Here is a 15,217-nt window from a genome sequence, read left to right as displayed (position 1 = left end):
TTTTCCACATCAAAATGGTAACTCCTATTGACCAAATGCAAATTACAGCAATGTTTGTGTGTTTACAGTCTTTTAAAAACTTGAGGGTGTAATTTACATACAGTACCTTTTATCCTTTCTTATGGATGGTTCTATGAGTTTGACAAATATATACAGTTGAACCACTCACACAATCAAGATATAGGACAGTTCCATCATCCCCCCAAATTTTGCTGTAATTTGCACTGGTCAATAGGAGTTACCATTTTGGTATGAAAAAGTAGAGTGTTTATGATCTGAAGTCTTTTCAGGAAGTAAGTGCTCTTCATATCTCTCCCTCCACCCCCTGGCAATCACATACTTGTTTTCTGTCCCTACAGATCTGCCTATTGTAAAATATCACATAAATGGAATCATATAGTGTGTAGTCTTTTGAATTTGGTTTCCTTACTTAGCATAATGCATTTGAGATTGGACAGGTATCAACCGTTTCTTTTTTTTTCTTAAATGTGATATTGAGTTTTTGGGACAGATTTCTTTCTTTTTTTTTTTTTTAAACGTTGAGCCTTCTTTTAATTTATTTATTTTTATTTTTGGCTGTGTTGGGTCTTCGTTTCTGTGCGAGGGCTTTCTCTAGTTGTGGCAAGCGGGGGCCACTCTTCATCGCGGTGCGCGGGCCTCTCACTGTCGCGGCCTCTCTTGTGGCGGAGCACAGGCTCCAGACGCGCAGGCTCAGTAGTTGTGGCTCACGGGCCTAGTTGCTCTGCGGCATGTGAGATCTTCCCAGACCAGGGCTCGAACCCGTGTTCCCTGCATTAGCAGGCAGATTCTCAACACTGCACCACCAGGGAAGCCCCAGTTTGTTACTTTTTATTGTAAAGTAGTATTCCATTGTGTGGATACACTACACTTTATCCATATGCCAGTTGAAAAACATTTGGGTTGTTTCCATCTTGGGGCAATTATTTGTTCATGTACAGGTTTTTGTGTAAACATTAGTTTTTATTTCACTTGGATAAATACCTAGGAGTGGTACTGCTGGGTTATATGGTAATTTGTGTATGGCCTTTACTATTATCTTTTTTCCACATTACCTTCATACAAATTTATAAAAATTAGAAAGACTTCTGGTAAGTAGTGTACTTCCTGACCCTTTGAGGTTCACAAATGCACTAGAAGTCTGTTTTAATACCAACTCATTATAACAGGGATTTGGATATGCTAGCAATCAAATTCTTTCCTGAAACAAGCAGTAGATATATTACAAACAGTAGATATCCATTAAAAGTTACTGTAACTAAAGTGTTAACGTGTTAGTATCACCTTCCTGTTAAAGAGATTCCACTCTATACTAAAAACCTAACAAATGTCTCTCCATCAGCAAACAACTGCATCTGATAGGCACAGTCCTTCTTCTTCTACTACATTAAATACCATATTAACAATAGTATAGAGACAGCAAAGACCTTCCTCTTAAAAAGTGTGAAAGATACCCTTTCCACAAGCTGAGAATTGTACAGGAAGTTACTGGGGGAACTCATGGCAAGGCTACTCTTCACAGTTAAGTCCTTTATATTCTTTTTTTTAAAATAAATTTATTTATTTATTATTTTTGGCTGCGTTGGGTCTTCATTGTTGCGTGTGGGCTTTCTCTAGCTGCCGCGAGCAGGGGCTGCTCCTCCTTGTGGTGCACGGGCTTCTCATTGAAGTGGCTTCTCTTGTTGCGCAGCACGGACTCTAGGCACGCGGGCTTCAGTAGTTGCAGCTCGCGGGCTCTAGAGCGCAGCCTCAGTAGCTGTGACACAAGGGCTTAGTTGCTCCGTGGCATGTGGGACCTTCCTGGACCAGGGCTCGAACCCGTGTCCCCTGCATTGGCAGGCAGATTCTTAACCACTGTGCCACCAAGGAAGCCCAAGTCCTTTATATTCTGAGGGCTCATAAATACAGCTGGACACACTAATGTGCAACAGAAAGGTCTTGCCAACACTCCACACATGAAGAGATCATCAGATTTGTTACCTGTAGGGGTTGATTTATCCAACACCAATACTGAAAAAAGCCAATCTAAAACTGATTCATGCACAGGGGGTAGGTCCTTCTGCAGCTCTCTCCTGCTACCCCACTTCACTGTGCCACACTGGTTGAGATGACATTTCTGTGTGTCCAGTGGTTCTCTCTCACCATCCTCCTTGTATTTCAACACATCTAGTGAAAACCTCCCCTACTTATCTCAGCATTCCTCTAGGATGAAATGGCTGTGTGGGGTGCCCACATGGTTTATCAAACTTAAGCTGAACTAAAGATCTGCTGAGAGTAATGCCAATGCCCAACACACTATAGGTGACTGTGTAGGATGGCACATCTGGCTTCTAGAGCAGTTTCATTAACATTGCTTGAAAACCATATTTAACAATAAACTAGACAGCCAAATTGCAAGTCTAATTGCACTAAGGTAATATTTATTTAAATAGTATTATTCTGGTTAAAATTAGAATTCTAATCCATCAATATATGAAGACTCATAAACCTTAGGATTTAGTTCCTCCACCCCATCATTCACAAACAGTGTATTTTTGCAATGCCATGTTGGGATCGATCTGTAATAAAGAAACGTATTTAAAGGAAATTACTTTCTTAAAGGAAATTAAATCTCATCTCTTTAATCAAACCTCCCATGATCACACAAAAGTGGGATACAGATTCTGCACCCCAAAAAAGGAGAATAAAAGCCCAAATGGATAAACCTCAGAGGTTTTTTATAGCTAATTAGCATGCTGAGCTCTTTTTCACATATTCATTCCACAAATACAACGAATGCAAGTGATTACTACCATCTAGGGTGACCAAACATCTTGGTTTGCTTAGGACTGTCCTGGTTTTAGCACTGAAAGTCCTGAATTCTGGGAAACTCAGTTCCTGGCAAGCAGGACAGATAGTTCCCCTGCTACCAGCACCTACTATATACCAAGCTGTGGGTAGAAAGTCAGGAATAAGAGATACATAGTCCTTGACCTCACAGAATTTAAAATCAAGTGAGGGTGTATATGTATAACTGATTCACTTTGCTGTACTAACCTGAAACTAACACATTGTAAATCAATTATACTCCAATAAAAATTTTAAAATAAATAAATAAAATCAAAAGAGGGAGACAGACAATAAACAGGTAAAGAAACAAGTATATCTAGTGATAAGTGCTAAGAAGGAAGTGAATCAAAGTGAGTGGGGTACCTATCTGCAATAGGGTGATTGTGGGAAGCCTTCTCTGAGGCAATGGTATTTAGGTTGAGACTAGAAACGGGGGGGAAGACACAGGGGTGCAGTCTTCTGGATAGAAGTCTTCAGATAGAATAGATAAGGCACTGGACTTCTCTAGTGGTTGAGAGTCCGTCTGCCAATGCAGGAGACACGGGTTTGATCCCTGGTCCAGGAAGATTCCACATGCCCTGTAGCAACTAAGCCCGCAAGCCACAACTACTGAGCCTGCACTCTAGAGCCCGTGAGCCACAACTACTGATCCTGCATGCCACTACTGAAGCCTGCGCGCCTAGAGCCCATGCTCCACAAAAGAAGCCACCACAATCAGAAGCCCATGCACCGCAAGGAAGAGTAGCCCTCACTTGCCGCAACTAGAGAAAGCCCTCATGCAGCAACGAAGACCCAACACAGCCAAAAATAAATACATAAATAAATAAATTTATATATTAAAAAAAGGATACGGCCCTAAAATTGGCAATAGCTTGGCTTAACCAAAGAACTAAAAGGGAACCAGGGTGATTAGAGCTTCATAGGCAAGGGGACAGGGGGTGGGGGTGGGGGTGGGGGTGATGGAATGAGGCAGGTTAAAGGTAAGAAGAAACCACATCATTCCCAGGTTTATACAGCAGGATCAGGAAAATGAATTTTATTTGAAGGCAGTGGGGAGCCATCAAATGGTTTTAAGCAGGAAAGTAACCATCCCCTGAGGGTTTTTAAAATAGCACTCTGACTGACAGAGGAACAGATTACAGGGCCAGGGAGGAAGTGCAGAGAGGAGTCCACAGCAGGGTCATCAGAGTGAATGGTGACCTGGACAAGGTAAGAAGCCACAGGGACACAGAGAAGTGGGAGGACTTGAGAGAAGCTAAGAAAAGAGTAGTAATTCATAGAGGTTTAAATCTGAGACATTATTTTCTATTATTTCTTTCATATCAAAATTTTTGATTGAAGAACATCATTCCAACAGTGGACACTGGTTATTTTTCAGGAGTAAGAACAGAGCCATTGCGCGCATATACGTTTGTGGAACAGGGAGGTATTTTTGTTTCACTGGAACTGTTTCAACAAGCATGTACTATTTTTATCATTAAAAAAAACAAAAGAAAACAAACCAAAACAATGAACATACACACAAAAACCCTTCTGAAGTAGTAATTCCAAAGTGACAGTGTAACATTCCTTTACATTTCACATGACTGGCATGAAATGTGGCAACTTCCCTTTCCAATTTCTAGCAAAGTGATTATAATTACAGATAAAATACTGAGTTATATAAATGCCCACAATGTCATAGAATTGATAAAATAAAACCAGTTTTCAACACATTCAAAATAAAAGGTACATTAAAATTTTTTTTTAAAATTCTGCTACTGTTACTTGTTTCTACTTGGTTCCCTCTTCTAATACACTTTCTAATGAATGCACATTTCCATGCCTTATAGAAGAGGTTTCAGTATTACAGCAGAGGGGCTAAAGCAAGAACTCCCAATCTGACAGTGTCCCTTTACCTCTAAGTAATACTACTATAATCAGAAAAGTTAGAATCTAACTTTCTACTGTGGATATGCCAAGCAGCATTTGCTTATTCAACAAAGATTTATTGTCTCCTCTGTGTCAGGCAGGCATTATTTTCAACTACGTACTTAAATGTCTCTACTTGAGTATTTCATAGACAACTTTAATCTCTATACATACAAGACTGAACACATGCTCTTCACCTTTAAACCTGATCTTCCTCCAGGGTTCCCCATCTCATGCCAGAATCTCCTCTTCCTCACCCTCAACATCCAACCAGTCATCAAATCCTCTCAGTTTTACAGCATGAATATTATGTCCAATTAACCCACCTTCTGTCGTCTCTATAACTACACCAGTCCAAGTCAGGCATTCATTCAACAAATACTGACAAGGTATATGCTGCAGGCCAGGCACTGTTCTAGATGCAGGGATACTACATTGAACAGTCTTGCCCTCTTGGAGCTTCCATTCTAATGGAACTTATGCTCTCCACCATCTCTCACCTGGACTCCTCTATCTGCCATCTAACCAGTGTCCCTTCTCCAGATTACTCTCCACATAGCAGCCTGGGAAAACTTTTCAAAAGACAAGTTGGAACACCTCTTTCAGCTTAAAATCCTTCAGTGGTTTCTCATTACCCTCAGAATAAAGTCCACAGTCCTTACTATTGCCAACCTGGACCTGCCAGTGGCTTAAAACGTCTTTTTAACCCCAGCCCACAGAAAGATAAATTATACCTTATGATCCTGTATATACATACATACATATATGTGAAACACAAGTTTTATGAAACAATACTTATCTTTACTAGGTCTGACATATGATTTTTTTTCTATTTGATTCAATTTTGTTTTTATTTTTAACACTGGTTGTGATTCACTAAACTGGCTTTTCCATCCTCAAAGGGTCCAAACAGTCTACTTCTGCAGCTTCATTTGTACCACTCTGCCTCCAACTAGTGATGTCCCAGTCACTCTGCTTCTTTCAGTTTCATGAGGGTGCTAGGTCCTTCCTGCCTCAATGCTTTTGTACATTTTGGTCCCTCAACCATGAACAGTCACATGTCCCTGTACTCTTCAGTCTCCTATCTCCTTATCCCTAACCCATATTCCAGATCTCAGTTTAAATGTCACTCCCATCAGGCAAGCATAGAGTCCCTGGTCAAACTCTCACAGCATCCTTGCTCTTCCTTCATAGCCTGTAATGCAAGTATAAGGAAATGACTCTCTGAGCAATGCCTGCCCCTGTCTCTCCCTCTGCCCCCACCCCCTAAGCTCCTTGAAGGTAGAAACTGCTTCGATTTTGTTCACCCAATAGCCCTATTGCCTCGCTCTGTCTAACACATTTGTTGAAAGAGTAAAAAAAACAATCTTTGCCCTTGGGGAACTTACAGTCTAGGGAGCAAATAAGTACACCAAGAGAACCAGTGTTGAAAGATAGGTTTTGAATTTTTCCTGAAAGCCTCTCTGTTAAAGGTCCCATGGGACTCAATTTTCCCTGCACTACTTGTAAAAGAAAATCAAGTGAAATTGGCAGATGAGTTACATCAGGCTAGATGCAACATTATGACACAAATTTAAAACTTCACAAGTTAACCCAACACTTCTCACAAGTTCATCCTAGACTTCAAACTCTGATCTAATGTAAAAAGACTTTATCAATGAGAAGCACAACTTTTATTTATTTTTTTAACATCTTTATTGAAGTATAATTGCTTTATAATGGTGTGTTAGTTTCTGCTTTATAACAAAGTGAATCAGCTATACATATACATGTATCTCCATATCTCCTCCCTCTTGCGTCTCCCTCCCACCCTCCGTATCCCACCCCTCTAGGTGGTCACAGAACACAGAGCTGATCTCCCTGTGCTATGCGGCTGCTTCCCACTAGCTATTTTACATTTGGTAGTGTATGAATGTTCATGCCACTCTCTCACTTGTCCCAACTTACCCTTCCCCCTCCCCGTGTCCTCAAGTCCATTCTCTACGTCTCCATCTTTATTCCTGTCCTGCCCCTAGGTTCTTCAGAACCTTTTTTTTTTTAGATTCCATATATATGTGTTAGCATACGGTATTTGTTTTTCTCTTTCTAACTTACTTCACTCTGTATGTCAGTCTCTAGGTCCATCCATCTCACTACAAATAACTCAATTTCATTTCCTTTTATGGCCGAGTAATATTCCATTGTATATATGTGCCACATCTTCTTTATCCATTCATCTGTCGATGGACACTTAGGTGAGAAGCACAACTTTTTAATTTCCCACCTTTTGTGGGGAAGGTTTATGGAAGGATACTTTATAACAATGCTCTTTTAACACATAATGTCTAAAAATAACTCCTAGAAAATACTTAGGGGCCTATTGTTTCAAAAAATTTTTAATTTATGGTTACTTCAATAAAATGAGCATAGAAAAAGAGGACAGGACAACACAATCCCCATTTTAAATAAGGATGGAAATTATGAAATAAAGCAGCCCAGTATGCATGTAGCTCTTTTTCTCTTGAAAATGGCAGAGTAAAGTTTTTATAAATACTGAGTTGTATTTATCTGAATAGACAACTCTGATTCCTTTATTATCTTGGATGCTTTTCATGTTATAGCACCCACTGCATAGATATTATTCCATAAAGAGTGCACATGTTATCTCCGTGGAGGTACGTGGTGGGGTAAAAAAGCCTAGGTTTGGCTCAAATTCTGTTATTTTTTTCCAAGAAGCACCAAAAGCAAGTATCTCCATGATTTGCAATTCTGAAATGTTGAAGAAAGGGTGTGGCCAACATAAAAAAATAAGGTCACTATCAGGTCATATGGTAAAATAAATCCTTCAAATTCTCAAAGGTCTGAGTTTTTAAAACCTTTGAAAGTTAAAACAAATTTTAAAGGACTCCAATTCAGTTACTACATACCTCTTCCCACCAAGAAGAAGGAAGGGAAAAAAGAAACAGGCCTCAAAAAAAAAATCATCCCAACAATTCAAACAGCTTCAGGGATTTAGAAAAACCAGCAGCTTTGCCACTTTGAACATCTCTGTTAAGTTCTTTTGCTTATATGTGCACACACTATGGCTGAGACAGGAAGCTATTTCTCTCCCAAACTACTTACAGTGTCTTACTAAAAGATTAACTTGCATACAGACAGTGGTCTCAGTGTTTAACACAAATAAGTACCTGGGCTGTACCTGGTAAAAATGCAGAGGAGAGAGTCCCTAGAGAGTCTGATTCAGTAGGTCTGGGAGCCTTTGCAGGGAGCCCCTGCAAAGTACATCTTAAACAAGCAACCCAAGCAGTTTCTGACACACATGTTCCTCCTCTCACCACCAGGAAAAGCCAATGTAGAAGGCTAAGGACTAACTTGGAGGTAATATTTCTGACATAATGGCTTAGATTCCCACCTGGAAAACTCAGAGACAAAGGATCTCCTTATTAACTGTGCTCTACTCTCACACTTGACACTCAGAGATTTGTCATGGTTTGTTCTTTTCCACTAGACAGCAAATACAATGTTATACCCCCCAAAGAAGACCCAGAACTAGATGGAGTAGTCCAAGGCACCTTGGTAAGGAAAGGTCCAGAATGCATTAATTTTGCTCAGAGGAGTCCTAAAGACCCCAAAACTAGGCTGACTTTGAACTTCTGCTAAAGATCTCTGGGAGATCTTCTAGAGAGCATAGATCTTTTTGATTCCTCTGAGAGCCTCACACAGTGCTGAACATATAGAGAAGGCACTAGTGCCTGTTAGGATGCGCAGGAAAAGGGAATTCTGATCTGGTTCCCATCTGATAAAAGAACGCCAATGAGTAGTTTGAAAAGGAGGAAGTTGAAATTGCTGTTAAAATGCATTAGGTATTACTTACAAATTTTATGCTAATTTCTTTTTACAAATAGATAAAGTTGGGTTTAAAGTTGCAATCCCTCTAGTTCCCACTTTGGAAAAGCTTTCTGTGGATCAGAAAAATCTCTACTACAAAAGGAAGCTCTCAACTCATTTCATACATCAGACTTCTGTGGAAAATCACCAAAGACAGAATAATTTACAGCTTAGTTCATGCATCATCAGAACAGGTGACTTAAGAGTGCTTCACCAAGGAAGTCCCCCAAATAATTTTTTAAACTGATGTATCAATTTTCTCTAAACTATTCAATATACTTTACAAACATGAATTCTAGCAACACAGAAAATGGCTGTGAAACATCATTTTCATTTTGCAATATTAAAAACAGATTAAGTTAATATAGTGGAAAGAGTATAGGCCTTGTAGTTGTACAGATTTGGGTTGAAATGCCACTAACAAGTTGTGTGAATTTAGATAAGTTACATCTTCAACCCCCATTTTCCTCATACCTAAAATGGGGAAGGGGCTTCCCTGGTGGCGCAGTGGTTAAGAATCTACCTGCGGATGCAGGGAACATGGGTTTGATCCCTGGCCCGGGAAGATCCCACGTGCTGCGGAGCAACTAAGCCCATGTGCCACAACTACTGAGCCTGCGCTCTAGAGCCCGCAAGCCACAACTACTGAGCCCACGTGCCACAACTACTGAAGCCCGCGTGCCTAGAGCCTGGGCTCCCCAACAAAGGGAAGCCACCGACCGTGATGAGAAACCCACGCACCACAACAAAGAGTAACTCCCGCTCGCCACAACTAGAGAAAAGCCTGCGCACAGCAACGAAGACCCAATGCAGGCAAAAATAAATAAATAATAAATTAATTTAAAAAACAATTTTTAAAAATATTTTTTATAAATTTCAGGAGTCTTCCGGGTGAGAACATTTTCAATTTACCTTTTACTTCCTATCCCATAACAAGGTGTCTATCCCTTTTATACTTCTCCACAGGCCCCACTACTCCCCACCTCCCACCTCCATACCACCATTTTCAAAACAGCCCTCTTTTCTTCAACACATCTTCAGTCCCTCTTTCTTAAAGTCCTCCTCCTTCATGTCCTAATATTTAATTTCTGAGACCTCTGACCTAATACAAAGGACTCCCAAGAAGTCATTTATAGAAATGCTTTAGTTTCTAAGTGCTTGTACCAACATTAATTCTTTTTTTTTTTTTTTTTTTTTTTTTCAGTATGCGGGCCTCTCACTGTTGCAGCCTCTCCCGTTGTGGTGCACAGGCTCCGTACGCGCAAGACCCAGCGGCCACGGCCCACAGGCCCAGCCACTCTGCAGCATGCGGGATCCTCCCGGACCAGGGCATGAACCCGTGTCCCCTCTATCGGCAGGCGGACTCTCAACCACTGCGCCAGCAGGGAAGCCCTAATTCTCTTTTTAAAAAATAAATTTATTTTAGCTATTGATTTTTGGCTGCGTTGGGTCTTCGTTGCTGTGCGCGGGCTTTCTCTAGTTGCGGCGAACGGCGGCTATTCTGCCGTTATGGTGCACGGGCTTCTCATTGTGGTGGCATCTCTTGTTGCGGAGCACGGGCTCTAGGCGCGCGGGCTTCAGTAGTTGTGGTTCGCAGGCTCTAGAGCGCAGGCTCAGTAGTTGTGGCTCACGGGCTTAGTTTTCCGGTGGCATGCGGGATCTTCCCGGACCAGGGATCGAACCCCTGTCCCCTGCATTGGCAGGCGGATTCTTAACCACTGTGCCATCAGGGAAGCCCCCAACATTAATTCTTACAAATACTTAATCCTTTATAATAACTCAATCAGATACACAAGGCTGATGTTTTGGGTTTTTTTGCGGTACGCGGGCCTCTGTTATGGCCTCTCCCGTTGCCGAGCAACAGGCTCTGGACGCGCAGGCTCAGCGGCCATGGCTCAAGGGCGCAGCCGCTCCGTGGCATGTGGGATCTTCCCGGACCGGGGCACGAACCCGTGTCCCCTGCATCGTTAGGCGGACTCTCAACCACTGCGCCACCAGGGAAGCCCAAGGCTGATGTTTTATCTAGACTTTACTGTTATGGCCCAAGATACATAGCTAGAAAACAACATAGCCCAGCCTAGAACTCAAAAATTTCAGATTCTAAGTTCAGTACTCTCTCTACTCAACTTATAGAACTATTATCTCTTGCATATCCTTTCTTTATATCATTTGTTCACAAAGTGTGGGGAAAAACTCTCTTTGTATCTTCTGGTATCACTGGAGCACTGCTACAAAGGACAGCTTCCTCCCCACAGTATTTTCTAGAGTATATAACAGTTCAAGCAACCCCAAGACAGTGAGACCAAAAGTTAGTTTCAATGTCTCCTGTACATCTTTCAAGTAGAAAGAATTCTGGGATGCTGCATGAAAAGGGCCAAGAGGCCCCGCCACACTCTCTCCATGACGCCCTAGATATTTCTCCACTTATGCCCTCTTTCCTCCTCCCATGAGCCGTCTTGGGTCTGACATCTCAACAGAGACCCTTCTCAAACACAAACGACCCTAGCTGCCAAACAGATTCGTGTCCACAGCTACGTATTCCTCGCCAAGCACGACAGAGGTTCCCCTCCTCTCTGTTCACACCCTTGTCTGAAAAACTTCATCTTCCAGAGCTTGCACCTTCTCGGCCTCCCTCCCCCACACCGCCCCACGATCACCCTTGCACCTCCTCCAAAACCTCCCAGTCTCCCGGGTTGGCGGGCGATACTTCCTATCCGTGCCCGGATCGCCTGGCCTGCAGCCTGCCGCCCCGATCTGGCCCTGGCAGACCAAGGACCCCTCGAGTCCCCCGAGCCCGAGGCCCACTAGCCTGGCCCCTGCCCCGCCTCCCCACCCAAGGCGCCAAGTCCTCGGGGCTCTGTCTCCAGGCCCCGGCCAGACTCCAAGAGCCGCGGGCACTGTGGGGAGAGCAGAAAGGGGCGGCAGCGGGCGTTCAGGACACGAGGCAGGCCGGGCGCTCCGGCCAGGAGGCCCGGGGCCCGACCGGCTCCCGACTACCGTGGCCAGGACTCAGCTCTCCCGCTCCGCTGGCCCGCGCCTCCGCGGCCTGCCCTCACCTGATCCAGGTTCTCGTCGCTGCCGCTGTCTTCCGTGTCTGAGTCGATCACAACGCGGCCTTTCCGCTTCTTTACCATCGTGGTCCCCCGGCTCCCACGCCGGACGCCGCCCGGACTCCCCTCTTGCCCGCCTGCCAGTGGGACCGCCACTGCCGCCGCCGCCGCTGCTGCTCGACCCACACAAAGGCGACCGCGCATGCGCGCTCCGCTCCGCCCCTGGCCCCGCCCCTTGCTCGTCGCACGCCGTTCGCCGGCGCCCAGAGCCCCGCCCACCCCGCCCCCGACGCAGCGTGGGAGGCGGGGGCATCGGGTTGGGTTCCGGGCTCTGAACCGCCGTTCCGTAACCAGCGCTGCCCGTTGGAAGGTTTGGGTGTGTCTCTGCTGCGGGGCTGAAGCTTCACGTGCTGCCTACCTGTCGTGGACTGCAGCGGCAAGCATCTGGGTCCGCTCTAAGGAGCCTTTCAACTGTTCGACACTGATGGAGTGTCGAGGGCACCGTCAGGGCCGTCCGCCTGGGAGACACAAATCGGCTGGACCACGCTGAGGGCACCTGTCGTGGGATGAAGCCTTCCTACCTGGGCTGTGCGAGTGACAACTGAGCTGGGACGTGGAGGATGCATCTGATTTACCCGAAAAAAGAGTAGCGGGAAGGGTGTTCCAAGCAAAGAATCTCTTGGTCAGAGACCTAGCGATAATAGAAAAAGTTGGGCTCAGGGAACTGAAAGTTCATTATGGCCGAACAGAGGGTACGGTGTGTGGGGATGAGGCTGCGGAGGAACCCAGCAGCTGAATCATTCAGACCTAATAAACTCTTAGGAAGTTTGAACTTTGGAAGTTTGAACTTTGGTATTGAAAGATTCTAAACTGAAGAACGGCATTATCAGATTCGTGTTTTTAAAAAATTACTCTGGCTGCAGTGTGGCGAATGGATTACAAAGGAGGGAGACTAAGGCAGGGAAACCACAGAGGCTATGATTGCATTTTGGCAAAAGATGATGATGCCCTCAAGTAAGGAAGAAGCAGTGGAATTGGAGAGAAGTGGATGGATTCTGGATAATTTGGAAGGTAGCATTACCAGGACTTGAAGATTAGTTGGGAGAGGGAAAATGTGATGTTCCAAATACAAATGGTGCTCAGGTTCTGGCTTAGGAAGCTGGTGGGTCCTTCGTGGAGATAAGGAACACAAGTGGAGAGGAGGTTGGGGAGACTGGAAGGTGCAGGAAATCAGTTCAGTTTTATGCCTGTTGAGGTCAGCTGATAAAAACAAATTCAGAAGTGATTTCTTTGTGGGATTTGGAATATAAGGTAGGGAGCATCAGCAATAATAATTTGAAACTGTTCTCAAAAGTTTTTGGAGTCCATTAATTCTTTCTTCTGGTACTGAACTTGAGAGCTAGACTTCAGTCTTCCCTGAGCTGTTATTGGACAGAGGCAGGCTGATGAGTTCTTGCTGTCTGGCTTCCCTTTTCCTTTCCCCTTTACTGTCTATATTTTATTTTCTCCAGCAAGTTTGTATCACAAATGTGCATGCTTTAAAATAATAATAAAAGAAGATATAACATACACAGAGAAATCCCTGGAACTAAACACATACCTACATGTCAAGTTTGCTGCCAGTTAGCTTGAAAAGTGTTCAGGATTAAGGTAGGGAAGACAACCCAAATAAGGCTCAACTATCTCTTTACTCCAAAAGATTTTTTCCTAAGAGAAGTCCCCTAGACTTCTCTCCCCCATCATACCCTTGGAACTGAGCCCATGGCCAAGATGACCCAAAATGACCAGGTCATCTCCCTTGCTTCTGGCTACCCCAAAGGCTGGTGCCCTTCTCTGAGGACCCTCTCTAAATGTGTGAATAAAAGAAAATCATAATATAATCAGTGACCCCTGACTGCAATGAAGAAAGATAGGTCCTTTATTTGAGTGAAATCTATTGATATTGATCTTTCTGCAAGGGGTCTTCTAATGCATCATGGACTGGAGTTAGTCCATTCTGAGACTAAACTGAAATGAATGAATTAACATTCTGTACTCTAAATTTCCTCTTGAGTTGGCTTCCCAAGGAAACCAACCTGTGAAAGTTTCCCCTTGTAAAATGAGGATAATGATAATATCTGCCTCTTTGGGTTATAATAAGGTATAAATTAGTTAACACAGGTAAAAAAAAGTGCTTAGAATACTTCCTGGTAAAGAGTAAGCACTCAGTAAATGTCAGGTATCATTGTTATAATTGGAGAGGCAGATTACAGTAGAGTGGGAAGGGGCTGGAGGAAGAGTGTTGGAGATGGGAGATTTTTATTTTTTAATTTGTACACGTTGGTGTTCTGTGAACTTATTACACTGAGTATGAATTTTTCATAATTTTAAAATGTTTTTTGGGGAAATAGAATAATTTTTAAATTATAAAAACGATTCCTACTTATTATAAATAAATTTAAGGGTAGAACATAAAGGAATAAAAAAAACTATGTAAAATTCTCCCATCCCAAGATATCCATCCACTCTTTATCAAAACAAAATTGTTTGCGTGTGTATATATTTGTTCAACATGTATTTATCAAGCACCTACTATATGCCTGAGCTCAGGCACTGAGCTAGATGCTGAATAAGATGAAAAAGTCACCAAGACAAGATCTCTGCTCTCAAGAGACTACATTTATTCACACATACACATTGCAAAAGGCATGCACATTTAAAGTGCTGTGAGGATCCCTTTTCACACAGACCACCCCAAAGGACAAAAGAGATTTTTTTTTTAAAAGCTTGTTTTATTTTTGTTTTTTTTTTTTAATGTATTTATTTATTTATTTATGGCTGTGTTGGGTCTTCATTTCTGTGCATGGGCTTTCTCTAGTTGTGGCAAGCGGGGGCCACTCTTCATCGCGGTGCGCAGGCCTCTCACTATCGCGGCCTCTGTTGTTGCGGAGCACAGGCTTCAGACGCGCAGGCTCAGTAATTGTGGCTCACGGGCCCAGTTGCTCCGCGGCATGTGGGATCTTCCCAGGCCAGGGCTCGAACCCGTGTCCCCTGCATTGGCAGGCAGATTCTGAACCACTGCACCACCAGGGAAGCCCAAAAGAGATATTTTTAACATCTATTGTTTTTGAGAAAATGCAAAATGACAAAAATTACTATGCATTCTTAAATCCCCAATGTGATGGTGTTAAGAGGTGGGGCCTTTGGGAAGTGATTAGGTTATAAGGGTGGAATCCTCATTAATGAGATTAGTGCCCTATCAAAGAGACCCCAGAGAGCTTTCCCACCATTTATGCCATGTGAGGACACTGCAAAAAGATAGCAGTCTGCACCCAAAGAGGGTCTTCACCAGAACCCAAACATGCTGGCAACCTGATCTTAGACTTCCAGCTTCCAAAACTATGAAAAATAAATTTCTGTTGTTTATATGCCAAAAAAATTACTATGTATTCATTAACCATTTTAAATGAACTTGTATTCTGTTCCTTACAACTATATCTAAAAATATATTTGAAAATAGTAATACATGTATGTATGTGAATTTTGAGAGAAGGACGCAGAAA

At 43.1% G+C, this 15,217-nt stretch overlaps 1 protein-coding gene across 1 annotated transcript in view; it reads right to left on the bottom strand.

Annotated features, from left to right (window-relative positions):
* RTF1 (RTF1 homolog, Paf1/RNA polymerase II complex component) overlaps positions 1-11,879 on the bottom strand; it is a 47,741-nt gene extending 35,862 nt beyond the window's left edge. The window contains exon 1 of the mRNA XM_065871992.1: positions 11,682-11,879. Coding sequence (XP_065728064.1) covers positions 11,682-11,879 — 198 coding nt within the window. The remainder of the gene's footprint in view (positions 1-11,681) is intronic.
* Positions 11,880-15,217: the final 3,338 nt, after the last annotated feature.

This window comes from Phocoena phocoena, chromosome 2, assembly GCF_963924675.1.
Source record: "Phocoena phocoena chromosome 2, mPhoPho1.1, whole genome shotgun sequence".
Taxonomy (NCBI): domain Eukaryota; kingdom Metazoa; phylum Chordata; class Mammalia; order Artiodactyla; family Phocoenidae; genus Phocoena; species Phocoena phocoena.
Note: the sequence above shows the minus strand (reverse complement) of the source record. Positions and strands in the feature narration are given on the sequence as shown.